Source organism: Drosophila montana, unplaced genomic scaffold (genome assembly GCF_035044405.1).
Source record: "Drosophila montana isolate Dmon_TW-CO22-7 unplaced genomic scaffold, ASM3504440v1 contig_2482_1, whole genome shotgun sequence".
Taxonomy (NCBI): Eukaryota; Metazoa; Arthropoda; class Insecta; order Diptera; family Drosophilidae; genus Drosophila; species Drosophila montana.
The window spans coordinates 435,613-453,765 of record NW_026997352.1 but is presented as its reverse complement, the minus strand read 5'-3'; the positions used below and the strand labels follow the sequence as shown (position 1 = coordinate 453,765).

At 38.2% G+C, this 18,153-nt stretch overlaps 2 protein-coding genes across 4 annotated transcripts; both read left to right on the top strand.

The window, feature by feature from the left end:
* Positions 1 to 80: 80 nt before the first annotated feature.
* UbcE2H (ubiquitin conjugating enzyme E2H) lies at positions 81 to 9,428 on the top strand. 3 transcript variants are annotated; one of them, XM_064682631.1, is made up of 2 exons: positions 81 to 407; positions 5,513 to 9,428. In XM_064682631.1, exon 2 carries the CDS (start codon positions 5,821 to 5,823, stop codon positions 6,370 to 6,372), a length of 552 nt encoding a protein of 183 aa, XP_064538701.1. In that variant the 5' UTR covers positions 81 to 407; positions 5,513 to 5,820; the 3' UTR covers positions 6,373 to 9,428. The 3 variants fall into 3 exon arrangements, with proteins under 3 accessions (XP_064538701.1, XP_064538702.1, XP_064538703.1); XM_064682632.1 differs by lacking the exon at positions 81 to 407 and adding an exon at positions 2,829 to 2,977; XM_064682633.1 differs by lacking the exon at positions 81 to 407 and adding an exon at positions 2,833 to 2,977 and having other exon boundaries at positions 5,517 to 9,428.
* A 2,447-nt stretch (positions 9,429 to 11,875) lies between these two features.
* LOC135428596 (calaxin) lies at positions 11,876 to 15,892 on the top strand. Its single transcript, XM_064682669.1, has 5 exons — positions 11,876 to 11,921; positions 13,623 to 14,007; positions 15,130 to 15,253; positions 15,310 to 15,669; positions 15,727 to 15,892. The coding sequence occupies exons 1-5, from the start codon at positions 11,876 to 11,878 to the stop codon at positions 15,844 to 15,846; spliced, it is 1,035 nt and encodes a 344-aa protein (XP_064538739.1). The 3' UTR covers positions 15,847 to 15,892.
* The last annotated feature ends 2,261 nt before the right edge of the window (positions 15,893 to 18,153 follow it).

Sequence of the window (18,153 nt, the reverse complement as noted above, 5' to 3'; positions counted from 1 at the left end):
CAAAACGATTTTTGGCAGCTCATTTTTAAATTTTTCGCCTATCGAATGTAACGACTCATATCGATTAAAATTAACAGCTCGTGGAGAGCATAACAGCTGGAAAGTCGAAGACGACAACCAGAAACGGGAGAAAACGACAGAAAACGGATGGAGCGATAGCAACGCAGTGCATTTCATAAATGTTGAGCCATTAAACCATATTAATTAAACAATTGTCGCTGTCGTAATAATCTAAAACAAATACGAAAAAATCGTGAAAAAATGCACAGACGGTCGGTGCATACAACAATGTGGAGAAGTATCGAAGCGTAAAAATCAAAGGCGGCGCCAGCCACTCGAACACCAGCCATCCAACCAACAACAACAACAATAGCCACAATAATAAATTGGAGAAATCAAAATAAAAGGTATCACCCATGGCCAATTGAAATGCACAAATTTGTTCGCGAAATACCAAAATTACACTTGAATTAGTTTAATAGCAAAGGTCTCGCAATTAAATGCAAAGTCTGCGCATGTGTGTGTGTGTGTGTGCGTGTGTGCGCTGGTGGGGGTGCCACACTGATTGAAACAATAATAACAACAGCAGTTGGAAAACGTCAAGCATTAAGTGTGGCCAGCTGCAGAGATCGCTGCACTCTTTGACAGCGATTCTAACTGCTGATGTTGTTGTTGCTGGTGTTGCCACTGTCTTGAAAATTTGGTCATTGTACATTGTACGCCCAATACTGCTCTTACGTATGCACATTGCGTACATACATACATATGTATATATATTTATATTTATATATATAGGTATATGTATATGTGTAGGCAGCCCTTGCAGTTTTGTTTTGCCTTTTGACTGTTGCTCTCCGCTCTCGCGCTCTCTATCTGTCTCCCTATCTTTCGCTCACAGTTGCTGGGCAAGAGTGTGCTTCGTGCAAATGCTAAAATAGCCGTTGTAATTTGGTTGTTTTTGTTTTTTTTTTTGGATTGTATACCCAACAATTGCACCCAGGCCTATCAGTCGATACGTGAATGCTACCGTTAGACGCTTAAAAGTGCATTTTTGAAAAGCCGTTAGTAAGCGTTGTGTTCTGATGTGTGAGTGTGTTTGTGTGTATGTATCCTTGCTATTATCTTAATTGTTGCTGCCCACTCTGCTTCCGACTTGCTGCTGCAAACTGTTTTGCACAGCTTGATTACGGCCATAATTTTTATAAATAACTGTTATACAGAATTTGTCAAATTGGCATTTCTTCTTTGCTTATTTACATAGATATGTGTGTGCGTACGTGTGTGCGTGCACATACATACATATGTACATATGTATTTCTTGTTTTTGTCTGCTCTTCTACTACGCACTTTGCTTTTGCACGCTTATTGCGTTGTGTTTTTATGATTTCTTTTCGCTTTTGCCTTTGCTTTTGAGTTTTGAATCTTATCAGCAGCAACGGAAATGTAACATCAGCAATACATGCGCACACACACATCTACATATACATACATACATATTTCTGTGTCTGTGTGCACGCCTTGCAGCTAAAAGCTTTTACAAACATTTTGTTTATTATTTTTTTTTAACCATTTTTAACTGTTGTTGGCCTTAGCCTATATTGGCCCCCCACCGTTAGCCCTTATTACGCCCCTTCCCCCCTGTTTTCGCATGCCTCATTATGCACTTGGGTAGACTTTAATGCGCAGTCAATGACCGTGTGCCCTATGGTTTAAAGAAGGGTAGGGGGATAGACATTGAGGGGTTGGTGTATAGAACAAATACCTTTTGAGAATTCACGAATTGCTGCGTGCTAAGAATTTTGCTGCGCATAGCCTTAACTCCACTGTGCACACAGACACACGCACACACACATATGTATGTATATGCATGCGTTTGACCCCGTTAGGTTCACACTTAAATCAATTTCCTTGCAGTTGGTTGCCAGGCTTCAAACTTTGAACCTGTGCTTGAGTTAGACTGGAAGTGCGCTTTGGAAGCGCTGTATGTGTGTGTGGTGGATGTGTGGGCGCGTGTGGTGGATGTGTGGGAGTGTGTGGGGATCGGGTGGAAAGGAGGGGGCTCGCGGACTAGGGGTACACACTAACTTGTGCGTCATTGCGAACTAAACACAACACGTTCGTTGCCAAATGAAGGGCATTGAAAGCTTCGGCGTTGCTCGCTTGTCTCATTTGCTTTGCGCCTCATTGTGCGTGTGTGTGTGTGTCTGTGTGTGTGTGTGTGTGTGTGTGTGTGTGTGTGTGTGTGTGTGTGTGTGTGTGTGTGTGTACTGCATTTAGCGTCGTGTGTGCTTTACAGCTGCTGTCCTTGATTATAGCTTTTCTTTGGTTGGCAGAATCGTGGGGACTGGTTGCTGCTGCTTCTGTTGTTATTGTTGCTTCTTCTGCTGCTGCTTCTCTTTCGACTAATATTGTTTGTATAGTTTTTACTTGTTTTTATTGTTGTTGTTACTGTTTGGCTTTGGCTCTCGCTTTATTATTGTGATTTTCTTTGTACATGTGCTTTGTGGGGGCCTCTCGCATGCTCTCTCTCTCTCGCTCGCTCGCTCGCTCCGTCTGTTCGACAGCAGGTTGGCGCGTTGTGCGCTCTCTCTGTCGCTCGCATTAGATGGGCTGCTTTGTTTCGTCTGCTCTCTTTCGCTCTTTCTCTCTCTCTCTCTCTTGTTCTCTGTGTGCTGCGCGCGTTCTCTCCCTCGCAGCGTTTGGCGTTGTCGCTGTCGCTGCTGCTGCTGGCGCTGCTTCTTATGCTGCTTTCAGATGTTCGTGCGCTGCTCGCTGGGGGCTTCCAAACTCTGTTGCCAGTTAATTTTCAGTAACTAGTTGAAGTAGACAACAAAAAAATTAAAAAAAAAAAAGAAGCGAGCAAAATCAAATCAACGGCCAAAACTGCAAACAGCACCTAACACAGACACAATAACAAACGCGACCCCAAAAGCAGAAGCAATAAAAACAACAACAACAACAACGGCAGCAAACAAAAGTAAAGCAATAACCCAAAAAAGTGAGACAAAACCAAAGACAAAGCAAACGCAAAAAAATACATACAACAACAACACGAGTGTTATCTCTCTAAATGTGTGTGTGTGTGCGTGTTTTTGTTGAAATTATTTTCAAAAAGTTTCGTAATTATCTGAAAATGCAACACATTAATAAAATGCAGTCAGCTGCGTGTGCTTATATGTGTGCGTGTGTGTGTGTGAGCAGGCGGAGACAACAGTCATAGAATATAGAGGGAAAGCATGCACACAACAATTTAATTTTCATTTCATTTTCGCATTTGCTTTCTTTGCTTTGCTTCCTTCTACTTTGCGTTTCTTTTGCGTGATTTAATTTAAAATGTATAAATACATAATCAGAAACATACACACACATTTGTGTGCGTATATGTGTGTGTCAACTTTATTAAGCAGTCACGGTGGGCCACAGCAACAACAAAAATAATAAGAGCAACAATGCACATATGTATGGCTGCTGCTAATGTTATTGTCTTAAACGAAATTGCAGCTGAGTGTCATTTGTTTAGTCAACACTGCGTTGTTTTTGTTGTTGATCTTCTAGAGAGCGTGGGCTTTACACCAACAGGCACAGGCGCTCTCTCTCTCTTTCTTGCATGCACACACATACACGCACACGCATGCAAAGCGCGATGAGCACACAGCTGGGAGGCAGCAACAACAACCACAACTCAGAAAAGCAACACAAATAACAACAGTTAACTGCTCGCCCCGCTCCAAGTGTGTGTACGTGCATGTGTGTGTGTGTGTGCATATCAAAAACAAATGCGTACAGTGAAACTTCGCAAAGCTTAATAAAGCGCATAGTCGCTTTAACTACATATATGTATCTAATTGAAAAGCTTCACTGTAAGCAGTGTGTACACAAACATTAAAAGTGAGCGAGTGAGACAGATACTGCTGGAGAGGGTCAGCGGGCAAGAAAGAGTAGGCGAGCGAAAATTGAATTAGCTCATCCAAAAGAGAGAATAATGTTGACCAGTGTACAGTGAGTGTTGACAGTTAAGCGTCTACTTACCACACACGTATTAGGGAAGTTAGGAAATACAAATACACAAATATCGCTTAAAATAGCGCTACAGTGAAAACTCAATTGAACGGACAAACACAAATATATGTGATACCAAAAAAAAAATGAGACGGACAGAAAATTGAACATTATTAACAAAATTATTAAATGTTTCCCATTAATGTTCTATCTTTTATTCATAATTATTCAAATTTGTACGTTTTTCAATGTTTAAAATAAATAAAAAAAAGCCAATCGTAATAATTTTTGAAAAAAATAAAAATAAAATATTGTCTGTATCCGGTTTAAACAACTTGCGCCCAACGAATGGCATTTAAATTGGAAATTGGCTGTCTTAAGCAAATTCTAGTGGAGTTTTCACTGTATATGTATATTTTGCATAGACATATGTAGCTGCTTCATGGCATCGTCATGGCGAAAGCAATTCTATAAATATTACTCATACGCAGTTTGTTGAGTCAACGAGCTTAAGAAAACAATAAGGTATACGAAAAGCATATATAAAAGCACATAAATTATATAAATCTTACATATATATCGTACAAAATACAAATGTTGTGTTTAACAATGGTTGAGCGCACTGTATGTTTGTCACGGGGGTTGCTGCTAACACTTTACTCTCTCTTTCGCTTGCTCATTCGCCTGCTCGCTTACTCTCATTCGGCAGTCAGCCAATAACATTAAACAGCTGAGCTTGTTTGGAAACAACAGCCGCCCATCGTAATGGGGCGCGTCATCAACAAAAGCGGGCATAGAGACAGATGATAAAATAATCAAAGCGAAACAATTCCAATTGTTGCCAATGGCAGTGTGGGAGAGGGAGTGAGAGCGGGTGAGAGAAAGCGAGGCTGAAGCGAGCACGCAAATAGAATTGAAATGTTTCCAATATTTCTTTCCACATTCGCTTGGACCCTGGAAAGTATGCAATGACAAGCGACAGCAACAACAACAACAACAACAACAACGAATGGCATTAATATTAAACTGCATGCATGTCCTTGATGCCCTACGCTCTTTTATTGGTGTTGCTTATGGCAACTGCAGCACACCCCCGCACGCTGCTCAGTGACGTCTAGATAGAGCGCGCGCGTGTGTGAGAGAAAGCAGCGCAGCGTCAGCGGCCGCGACAGCACGACGTCACACATTTTATTGTTGTTGTTGCTGCTGATGCTGATGCTGCCCTGCGCTGCTGCTGCTGCTGCTGCTGCGCCGCTGACATAGTTTCGTTTCATTTAGGCTGTGTGTAAGTGCGCGTGCGAGCGAGATAGTATGCGAATCTGTTACACTGGCCTCAAAGTCATTTGACCTACATTTGGGCATGTGCGCAGGCGGAATCCAGCTGCAGCAGCAGCAGCAGCAGCAACAGCACTCATGGTCAGCCTAGCTGATAGCATTGATAAGGATAACAACACACACACACTCACACACACATATAAATATGACAGATAATTGATATTTGGTTTATTTGCAGGCAGACAGACAGCAGCAGCTGCAGCTCCTGGATTGCTCCGCCGATTTTTTATGTGTGTTGGCCATACGCGAAACAGGGGAGCAGCAATACAATACAATAGCAAAACACCGACAACAACAACAACAACAACAACAGCAACAACGACAACATCAAGAACAACAATAGCAACAACAATCACCGCCTTAGCCTTAACCATAGTGAACACAACAGAGCCGAACCGCAACGCACAGTGTCCCCAGCAATAGGAAAACATTAACGCACTATTTGTCACCCGCAAAACAACAACAACAAAATACAATAATAACAAAATGTCATCGCCGAGTGCTGGTAAGCGACGCATGGACAATGACGTCATCAAGCTAATTGAATCAAAACACGAGGTGACCATTTTGGGCGGCCTCAACGAGTTCCATGTGAAATTCTTTGGTCCGACAGGCACACCCTATGAGGGCGGTGTATGGAAGGTGCGCGTCTATCTGCCCGATAACTATCCATTTAAATCGCCCAGCATCGGGTTTGTCAATAAGATCTATCATCCCAATATTGACGAATCATCTGGCACCGTTTGCCTGGATGTGATCAATCAGGCCTGGACAGCGCTGTACGATCTATCGAATATATTCGAATCGTTTCTGCCGCAATTGCTCACATATCCAAATCCCGTGGATCCATTAAATCGGGACGCGGCCGCCCTGTACCTGCACGAGCCGGAAGAGTATCATCGCAAGGTCGCCGACTATGTGCAGCGATATGCGACCGAGGATGCGCTGCGGGCGGCGCAGCAGGAGCGTGAGAGCAGCGACAGCGAGTCGAGCATGTCCGATTATAGTGAGGACGAAGCCAGAGATATGGAATTATAATATCGGTTTAACTATATAATCCAAATAACAAAAACAATAGCAGCCGCGGCAATAATAGCAACAGCCTAATGCCTCGATTTGATTATCACATACAATCAGATCGCCTCTACATATATAATTCAGATAAAGCAACAAAACAACAAACCACACAACAAACAATATTAAGATAGTTGTATATATATATTTACAATATAAATATATATATATACACACCATGCATATATAAAGAACGTGATTCGATGGAGCGCATATCGCAACGATATGTTAATGTGCGCGCACATACTTATAAATATGATATATGATCTAATACACATATATATATATATATATATATATATATATATATATTAATTAACGTAAGCTAAAAGTTTGAAACAATTCTTAGTAATTTAGCAATTATAGTAGCTTATAAACAAACAAAAATCGAGTAAAAAACAAAATACACAAGCGAAAAACAAAGGAAAACAGACCGAAAGCAAGAAATGATAATAATTTTTGAACGAAAGCGCAGAGCATTGAAATCTAAAAGCAGTACATAAACTAGAAAAAGATATAACACACACACACACACATAACACACACACATAAACACACGCTGACATATAACTATAAAGTTAGTTGTATATACCCTATAGAGTATATTCCATATATCGTTTAACAACTGTTTTGTCAGCTGTTTAGCTGTAGGCACACTTTTGCCTAAACCACCCGTACACCCCACCCACGGCCACGCCCACTACCCACACCCACACCCCACACCCTAGCATCCCCCGATCCCACTTGACTAAGTAGCCTCGCCTTTGGGCTATCCATGCAATCGGTGTACTATCAGAATTGGCCCCGCGCCATCAACGAGAGCAAGTGCAAGAAGTTCAAAGCAAATAATTTTTAATTTTTCGCTAACAATTTATTTTTATTATTTTTAATTATACATCTTTCAAGCAGCTCTTATTTCTACATGTTACATGCCTAATATAATATTATTATTAAGCTAAACAAGTTGTGTATGTAATCATTTTTTTTTTTTTTAATATATATATATATATATTTACATATATACTATAACTAGGTTGCCAATTGATTGTGTGTTAAATCGTCTTAACTTTTGTGCGTTTCAAAATATATACACATATATTTATTAAAAAAAAAATGCAACGTCAACAAATTTTTTTTGGTTTAAGCTAGCAAACATTTCATTTTCAATAATTGTGTCTTGTCTTTAATCTCTAGAAGCTGTCGTTTTTTTTATTTTTATTAAGTTGTCAAGTCGCTGCGATGGAACAGAACAGAAAGTAAAGTTATTTAAGAGTTAAACAAAGAAACAAAAAAAAAAAAAACAAATTTAAAGCGAAAATTAAAAATAAATATAAAAACGAATCGTAAAGTTCGTATAGAGTTGTGTATTCTAGTTAACTTAGCAAGTTCAATAAAATATAACAATTTTGTATATATACAAATGTATTTGGAGTCTAGAGAGTCTTTATTCTTAGCTACAGCAGCCGAAGTTGCGACCTAACCTCAAAGTTTCGAGCTAACCTCAAAATTTTGACCTAACCTCACAGTTTCGACCTAACCTCACCTGTTACGCACACCCCCCCCCCCCCCTCACGGCTTTAAGCAATAAACCCAGCGCCATAACAAAAACTACAGTTTGGGAATACACAACTCTAAAACATATACATACATACATATACATGTATATATAGATATATATAACCAGATCTGGCTCAGTTTGAGGACAGGGCTGCTTCCACTCTTGGAAGATAGAACGGCTTAACATCAACTCATATCCAACATTCGAACCATCAAATCCTGGGGAAATCGAAGTAAGTTTATGAACGATCTTGAAGGGTTATCAAGTCGGGTTCATAATAGACTAAACCTAGGCGGTAAATCTAGTAAATCTATTTACGAAGAATTACCAGAAAGAATGTTATTGTAAAATAAGCTGACATGACGTAGGTTCGAGTAGGTTCAAATTCAGATAGGTTGCAATGGAGAAAGGCTTGTTTTATATATATTATTCAATTCATGGTAATTCTATGAATAAACTTTTGAGTAAAAATAAAGATAATCGGAATAATTGGTAGATGGGTCAATTCCACAAACCCAAAATATACATCAAGGTATTCTTTTCAAATGCGCTTAATCAACCAATCCTCGGTTCCTGTTCGACAGACTTTGGTTCGAGGAATAAAAGTCTGTTGAATAGCAAACGATGCTTGATATAGGAGTTCCCTTAGATTCAGTCTTTAATAAACCCGACTTGATGTTCAATCAAGATCGTTTATCAACTTACTTAGATCTTTCTTAAAGTTGATGGTTCGAATGTTGGATATAGGTGGATGTAAAGGCGTTCTCTCTTGGAAGTGGCGACAGAGCGTTGTTCTCAAACTAGCCCGGATCTGGTACGATCCGTACCCTCAAGGCGTCGCCTGTAAAGAGATCTCTCCATTTGACAGCACAGGAGATAACAGATTCAAAAGATGTGATCGATTCAATTGAATCGAAAGTAAAGTTCTTTTTTGAATAAGACTCGAATCGTATAAGAAGATTATAGCTTTTATCCTACCGACCACAAACTGAGCTTAGTTCTATTCCAATTCAAAATGCAGAGTTTTGTTTTTCAAAAATGGATTGACGAGAAAACTAAGACCAAATGCTTTCAAATTCTTAATCTCCGTCGGAGCCACATAATCAATTGTTCTGCTTGATAATTTCTATATATTATATATATACATATATATATATTTATATTGTATTTGTAGAACCCAGAGAAACACACACACACACACATATTAGGCTTGTTGGGGGGTGGGGCTAGGGGTAAAATCAAAAAAAGTGTAGGTGACAACCCTGCAACAGTTTTTAAAAAAAAATCAAATCACGGTAACAAAATGAAAATGAAATATAAGTGAAAAGTAAATCGTAAAACGTAATTTTTAACGTACTATTATTAATTATGTATTGTGCTAACATTAACAATATTTTATGCTTAAGTTTAACAAAGTGTTTATGAAATGATTATGTAAAAATAAATTGAAGATTAATACGAATTTGAATCAAATAATAATTGGGCAAAACCGATATTTCATAGAAATATGCGATTAAAGATGGCAACTGAGAGCTCTCTTTCGGGCAAAGAATTTCTATAGACTCTAGCTTTGAGTTGTACTATCTGGAAATTAGGAAGAATCCCTCCAAAATTAGAGTACTCCACACATGAAGCTACAAAATTATATAGATGTTTCATGCATAATAGTTCTAGAGGATAGTGCTAGTGTTGGAAATAGTTTTAATTTTGACTAAGTTATGGGAGTTGGAAGTTAAATAGGGGTTTTTAATGGAAACTGGCTTTTTAGGAGTAGAAATATTTGAAAAATTGACCACCTCAGAAACTTCTTATGGATAGGTCTACGAGCTCCCAAGTCGACTAAAAATAAAATGTGAAGATTTCAAGGCAAAAATTGAATGTTTTCTTCTGAGTAAGTTGCATTATCTAAAATTTTGGAAAAATAGCAAAAAAAAAAAACCATAGTATGCACAGATTTAAAATACAGAGACTGTCTAGAACGAACCAAGTCCAAATTGCAAAGTACATTAAGTGTACCCCGTATTAGTTTCGACAATGCATTAGATACTTTAATCAATATCTTAATTTGTATGTGAGTGTAACAAGAATTAAGTTAAGCACTAACCCATATATTAAGCTCAATTGGATTTGGGTTAAGAGCTCGTGTTTTGTCAATAAAAGCGTGCCTCAACTGGTGGCGCCTCCAGCCTAGCCATAAAGACGACCTACCTTATGGCAAAGGGCTGACAATGTCGACGGTTTGTCAACACATTTCATCGCTTCGCCTTGGAAACTTGAGTTTGTTGATTACCCCAAGAAGTTTAGAGTTTTGTTTTGCTCGCCCAACTCAAGGAACTCGAGGAATTTTTGCTTTATTTCTCAAGTTTTTAGCAAGCAACAGCAGCAGCAGCAGGTGCAGCAGCAAAAGGACACCAAACAACTATGGGTAACAAACTTTAGAGAACTATTTGAAATAAAAGAAAAAATTGCTCGCAATTAAGTGTGTGACTGTGATAAACTTTAAATGCAAGAACTACGCGGATTCTCAGTTTATGTTCTAGATGTGTATATCTAAGAGGTACACATTTCTATAAGATTTCTATAAAGTTCTCCTTGTTTTCACACTTTGTTAAATATATTTTAGTTTTTGTCGGAGTGCACCTCTGATCCTTAAGGCAGCTGCAATTGTTGTGTTCTATTGCGAACCAAATTTCGGTTGTGGGGTAAGAAAAAACAAAAAAATTACGGGAAACTATGGACAGACAGAGGCCAAATCGAAAGGGTTGCCCCAAGGAGTTAATAGATAAAAAGTGTTTACATGTTAATGTATGTTCATGTGTGTGTGTGTGTGTGCGTGCGTGTGTATGCGTAAGGTAGAGATGCACGCGTGCCAGCTTGTTTTTAACAAGGCACGAACACGAACAACAATTGAAAAACACGCGCATTATCATTATCATTATCATTATCATTATCATTATCATTATCATTATCATTATCATTATCATTATCATTATCATTATCATTATCATTATCATTATCATTATCATTATCATTATCATTATCATTATCATTATCATTATCATTATCATTATCATTATCATTATCATTATCATTATCATTATCATTATCATTATCATTATAATTATCATTATCATTATCATTATCATTATCATTATCATTATCATTATCATTATCATTATCATTATCATTATCATTATCATTATCATTATCATTATCATTATCATTATCATTATCATTATCATTATCATTATCATTATCATTATCATTATCATTATCATTATCATTATCATTATCATTATCATTATCATTATCATTATCATTATCATTATCATTATCATTATCATTATCATTGTCATTGTCATTGTCATTGTCATTGTCATTGTCATTGTCATTGTCATTGTCATTGTCATTGTCATTGTCATTGTCATTGTCATTGTCATTGTCATTTACATTATCATTATAATTTGTATACCTCGTTTTTCTTGAAGTTCGTGTCACCAAAGGAAACACGACACGCGGCCAACTCTAGAGTGAGTATACTCATATATGCATGAGTATATACTTATAAGTGCGAGTGTATCTGTGTATGTATGGGTATTTTTGCGTGTGTCTGGATGCCAGCTCCGCACGCCCCCTTCAGTTTTCTTGTTGTTTGGGGCAACGGTAAATCAACAAATTATATGGGAATTACGTGCAGAGCAAGCGTTGCCGCCTTGGCCCCATATTGTTGCATACTTTTATGGGCGTTCGAACATTCAAGACACACATCCGCATATTCGCATAAACATCCGGACATCCGCATAGCATACACTTGTTTTGCAAATATACAAAGTACTAATAAAATTAAAGTACCCAACGTCACAAGCCCGCCAATAGACATGAAAAACAAACAGAGAACAAGCGCTGGCAATGGCGGGCGTGGTGGGCGGCAAGTTGGGTGGGGACGTGGTGTCTGGTAGGTACTCTTGGTACAATGTTAGGGTTGAGCTAGACATCTATACATCAGCTCGTACAATTGCCGAATTACGTGAGCAAACATTTGCAGTTGTAATGGGTTAAGTTATTGAGGGCGGTACGAATGCTTACACTGGGAAAAAAAGGGAGTTAGTTGGTGCAAATTCAAATAAAATTTGTAGTTAATATTACTCTTATTATTATTAATTTTATTATTATTGCTATTTGCTATGTTATTTTTTGCAATATTGTAATTATTATTGTAGTTATTATTATTATTATTATTAATATTAGTATTATTATTATTATTATTGTTATTATTATTATTATTATTGTTATTATTATTATTATTATTATTAATTTTATTATTATTATTATTATTATTATTATTATTATAATTATTATTATTATTATTATTATTATCATTATTATTATTATTATAATTATTATTATTTTTATTATTATTACTATCATTATTGTTATTATTATTATTATTATAATTATTTTATTATTATTATTATTGTTATTAGTATTATTATTATTATTATTGTTATTAGTATTATTATTATTATTATTAATATTATTATTATTATTATTATTATTATTATTATTATTATTATTATTATTATTATTAATATTATTATTATTATTATTATTATTGATATTATTATTATTATAATTATTATTATTATTATTTTTATTATTATTATTATTGTTATAATTATTGTTATTTTCACTAATATTACATTTGTTATTAGTAATATTATAAATCATAGATGCGTTTAGTTCTCAAATGTTAAGAGATTTCAAATCTTAAAGATTTCGCCCAATTTGTAAATTATATAGCCGTCCCTGTCGTCTGATGATATATATATTCTTATTATTATTATTATATCTAAAAAAAAAAGTAATCGCTTGTTTTAAGACTTGAAAAAATGTCCGCCCATTAGGTTCCTAAAAATGGTTTTCCTCAGCCCTGCACTAGTTTGGTTTAAGATTTGGTTAGTAGTAAAAGAAAGTTCCGACTAAAACCATAATCTCCAATAAGAATAATCAATCGTTAGTTCAAATCTGTTGATGATAAAAATACTGTTATCTGGAAATATATCACAGATCGAATATAGAGTCTTTTATCTGTTTATCTGTTTTATCTTGTTTATTTTTCTCAGTGCATTGTGTGTGCTTTTAACTATAATTATTCAAGATTTGTTTAATATATACAGTGTTTACGTTTTAGGATTTTTTATTCTTTTCGATATTTGTGAGCTGATTTGCACTCAAATTTCTCTCAGTGTATGTGTCTTGTAGTCAATTTACGAGCGATATGCGAAGTTTATTATACATTTTGGTGGCAATTTATATGCATATTGGCCTTTTCTTAGGCGCTGCTTAACTCCAGCAGATCGGAGGCGCATCAAGCTGGAAATGGAGGTGGGTAGTCGAGGAGAGGGGCAGGGGTGGGGAGGGGTTAGTATCAGAGGTGTGGCAGTGTGTGCAGTGTATATTTGGGCGTCGCTCTGCGTGTCGATGGCGTCGACTGAGGAGGATTGATTTGACTTTGACACATGAAGCACAAAACACACACAGACACCTGCACACACACCCACACACAGACACCTACACACGCACACCTTGCTGTATATATAGACACCCCGAAAACACAGTGCTCTATAATGACATATCCTGGCAAATTGTTTGGCAGGCAAGGCGGGTCGCTCCCCAACACCGACGCCCAAGAACGGCGCAGGAGCTGGAGGTGGAGGTGGAGGTGGAGCTGGTGTCGGAGCTGGGGTAACAAATGACGCGCAGCCAACAGCTGCAGCGGCGCCAACAACGGCTGGAGTAGGAGTTGCTGGTGGTGGAGGCGGAGGCGCCTGCAGATCCACGCTACATGCGAACAAAACGATACTGAAAACGGTTTCGGTATTCCTTGCCAGCGGCAAACGAAACTCCAGCAACCAGTCGAAGGCCGCAGCGGCTGCCCTGCAGAACAAACGGCAACAGCGCCAACGGAAAATGGACGAGCTGAGCGGTAAAATAAATCCCAAGCTCTTGGACAATCTGCGCAAGAAGACGCGCTTTACCAAGTGAGTAGTCAGCCAGTGAGAAGCCTTTTAGTCTAGCGGAAGACTTTGTGAGGGCATCCCAGGACTTAGCACTCGAACTTCTAGTGCAGGGTCTTACAATCCAAACTAACGTTCTAGTCCAAACTAGTTCTAGTCTAGTCTAGGCCTAGCAAGGGCTACTGGAGCAGCACTTATGAATAGCTTTGCAGACAGTCAAAATTCCTTCCTTCCTTGGTCATCTATCTTCCAGGTTGGTGCACAGCTTTGAGCTAGAGTAAAATATTCAAAGGACATAGGAGTGTTAGTATCCCAAAATCCACCACTAGGAACTCTAGTGCGATGTCTTACAAACTGAGTTTTCCTTACCTCCATTTCCAGACAATCGAAATTCCTTCCTTCCTTGGTAATCTATCATCCAGGAAGTACAAGATCCCAATGACTTAGTGTCCCAAGACGCAGCACCAGGAGCTCACTTGCAGCTTTTTAAAAACTGAACTTTCGTTCTAGCCCTTATCCTAAGAATGGCTACAGAAGCAGCTCTTATGCGTAGCTTTTCAGAGAGTCGAAAGTCCTACATTTCTAGATAATCTATTTACCTTGAAATTTATAGCGATTTGCTCATACAACCTTTAAAAACTGTCATTAAGTAACGGCTTATCCTGTTCCGTAATAGAAGTTGATGCAAGTTAGGACTAGCTTTCACGGCACGGCGACAGTCTACCTAACCGAACCGAAATGAAAAGGACCAAGCAACTCGAACACGGAGCTCGGTCACCTTGGATGAGTTTGTTTGTTATATGCTAGGGATATTCCAGATGGAGAGGCTTTTAGCGAAAGCAGGATAAAAGCAGAACTCCAGGAAAACAAAGGAACTAGGCTGGCTTGGATTTCAACTATTGGGTTTTATCTAGGTCAACAACTTCTCTATACAAATTGTATGAAATGAAATATTCTGAGTGGAACGGGAGCTGTCATATTCAAAATATGTGAAAAATCGCGAATTGAACCAAAACCGGATCTAATGAATAGGGATAATCCGGTCCAAGAATCCTACGTCGAGGCAGTAGGCCGCTTTAAACGGTTGACCGAACCATCGACCTGCTAGGCTTAATGTACATATATGCCATATATATTTCTTCACAGGGACGAGTTGGATGCCTTGTGCCGGATCTATCGCAAGCTGGTGTCGAATTGCCAGTATGCGGCCAAGACGCTCGCCTCGAGCTCCTCGAGCGCGGCCATAGCCAAGCCCCATTCAGCTGTCGAGGTGGGTTATCTACGTGAGCTTCCATTGCCAGCTCTTTTCACATGAATTTCTCGCAGGGCATCGATCGGATCGTATTCCGCGAGCTGTTGCACAGCACCTTTGACATTGTCACCGAGGAGATACTCATGGAGCGCATCTTCTGCAGCTGGGACAAGGCACACGAGGGCCTGCCCCTGCGCCTGGAGGGCTGGCTGATTGGCTTGTCCATCTTTCTGCGTGGCACACCGGCGGAGCGTGCGGCCTTTTGCTTTCGTGTTTACGATCTCAATACGGATGGCTTTATTACCAAGGACGAGATGTTTACGCTTCTGCGCAACTGCCTCATCAAGCAGCCCCAGGACGAGGACCCCGACGAGGGCGTCAAGGATCTTGTGGAAATTGTGCTGAAAAAGTTCGACCTGGACAAGGATGGCAAGGTCTGTGCCGAGTGCCGTATTAAGTGAGTCCACTAAATAAAGCTTCGCTTGTCGCAGGTCTCATTGGACGACTTCATGGGCACAGTCACAGCGGAACCGCTGCTTATCGAGGCCTTCGGGCAGTGCCTCCCAACCGACAGCGCCGTCGTCTCCTTCTTCTCAACGCTTCAGGTCTAGAAGTCCGCCTGAATTCCGCAAAAAATAACTTGTTAATGGAATTCATGAAAAAATAAATAAAGCAATGTTAAAAAAATAAATATTTTTTGCCTTGAGATTCTTATTATTGTACTTTATTTTAATTAGTTAAAGAAATAGATCTAAGAACCATACCGTATATGTGTATGTATGTATGTATGTATGTATGTATGTATGTATGTATGTATGTATGTATGTATGTGTGCATGTAAATTGCCTTATACAATACCAATAGCAGACCAATTTGTCTTGTTGCGCTACAAATTTAAACAAGTAAACGAATTTATTAAAGCTGCCCTTCTCCTCGATTCTCAAAAATCTAATTAAGGTTTGCAGGCTTCACCTATGAATTAGGCGCAGGCGGCTTCAGCGCTGGAAGCAGAGGAGCCGGAGGAGCACCAAGGGGGCGGAGCAGGAGGCGTAGGTATGTAGGTATGTAGGTATGTAGGTATGTAGGTATGTAGGTATGTAGGTATGTAGGTATGTAGGTATGTAGGTATGTAGGTATGTAGGTATGTAGGTATGTAGGTATGTAGGTATGTAGGTATGTAGGTATGTAGGTATGTAGGTATGTAGGTATGTATGTATGTATGTATGTATGTATGTATGTATGTATGTATGTATGTATGTATGTATGTATGTATGTATGTATGTATGTATGTATGTATGTATGTATGTATGTATGTATGTATGTATGTATGTATGTATGTATGTATGTATGTATGTATGTATGTATGTATATATGTATGTATGTATATATGTATATATGTATATATGTATATATGTATATATGTATGTATGTATGTATGTATGTATGTATGTATGTATGTATGTATGTATGTATGTATGTATGCATGTATGCATGTATGTATGCATGTATGTATGTATGTATGTATGTATGTATGTATGTATGTATGTATGTATGTATGTAAATGAAAGTATGCATATATTTAATTAGTAAGCAAGATCAAGTTTACCTTTAGCTGCGCTGCGAAATTAAAAAAAAAAACAAATTCTTAACTAATGCCCTACTACTCGATTCTCATAAATTCAAGTAAGCCTCATAGCCTTCACTCATAGACTTTAAAATTGAAGGAGGCGGCTTGAGCAAAGGAGGAGACGGCGGCTCTAACCAAAGTGGAGGCGGCGGCGGTATTACAAGTAGAGGAGACTTCAGCTTGGGCATAGGAGGAGATGGCGACTTCAACTAAAGAGGAGTCGGCGGCTCTAATATTGGAGGAGATGGCGGCTTCAAATATGGCGAAGGTAGCAGCTTAACCAAAGTAGGCGGCGGCGGCGGCATTACAATTAGAGGAGACTGCAACTTAAAGAAAGGAGGAAACGGCAGCTTTAACCATGGAGGAGCAATGGAGGAGGCGGCACAGATTCAACTATGGGCGTGGCAGTGGCTGAGTATTTGGCATCAATTTTAAATGCGGTTATTGAAAAAACTGGTACGTAATATTTATAGCTAAATTTGATATTTATAATAAAAGTAACAACTATTGCAATCGTAAGAATGCATATATTTTGCATGTATTTGCATTCAACATGTATGAATTGAAAATGAACATAAAATATATTCAAAAATATTGCTCTACTATGCGCTTCTCACTAATTCAAGGAAGGTTTCGCATGCGAGCTGCGTTTTTAAGCTAAATAACATTATCTCTGCTCTTCTCTTGTTTCAGTGATGTGTTTAAATACAGGTTCTTCTCCAGCCTTCTGACAGATGACGATCAAAATAACGTGGCAGTAAATTTGCAGGTGAGTTCGTATTTACAAATAATTTTTTAACTCTATACGTAAAACTGTTTTTCCTGTCTGACTGGGCGAAGTTTTAAGTTTTCTCCGAATTTGCTTCAAACCTATTTTCAAAGTTCTCCATAAAAACTTAATGAATACGTGCTTCACCTATTTTGACAATTCCACCCGCAACTGTGGAAATTTCATGGAAATTTTTCAAAATTTTTTTTAACCATCGAATTGGATTTAAATTTAATTTTAAAGGTCGTTGAGAGAGTTATTGTGATACCTCTTTTGCAAAATTATCCGCTCTTGGGTGGAAAATGCGGGTCAAAGGTTTAAAGAACGAAAGTTTATTTTCACCTTTAAGATTCTCACCACAAAACAAACCTGGACGGAAAGCGTTGATTCCAACTATTAGTTCATTGTTCGATGGACCTTAAACATGTTTTTAAATATGCGTTTTTCAAATGAAAGTTAATAAAGATATTTAAAAACGGAGTTTGAAAGAAATTAACAGATTTCTGATCATTATTTGCTTGT

Excerpts from the sequence above, each read along its gene's own strand:
- UbcE2H (XM_064682631.1), top strand. The coding sequence starts at position 5,821 with ATGTCATCGCCGAGTGCTGGTAAGCGACGCATGGACAATGACGTCATC.
- LOC135428596 (XM_064682669.1), top strand. The coding sequence starts at position 11,876 with ATGGCGGGCGTGGTGGGCGGCAAGTTGGGTGGGGACGTGGTGTCTG. Across the intron at positions 15,254-15,309 it reads AGCCCCATTCAGCTGTCGAG|GGCATCGATCGGATCGTATT; the intron begins GTGGGTTATCTA and ends AATTTCTCGCAG. Across the intron at positions 15,670-15,726 it reads ACCTGGACAAGGATGGCAAG|GTCTCATTGGACGACTTCAT; the intron begins GTCTGTGCCGAG and ends CGCTTGTCGCAG.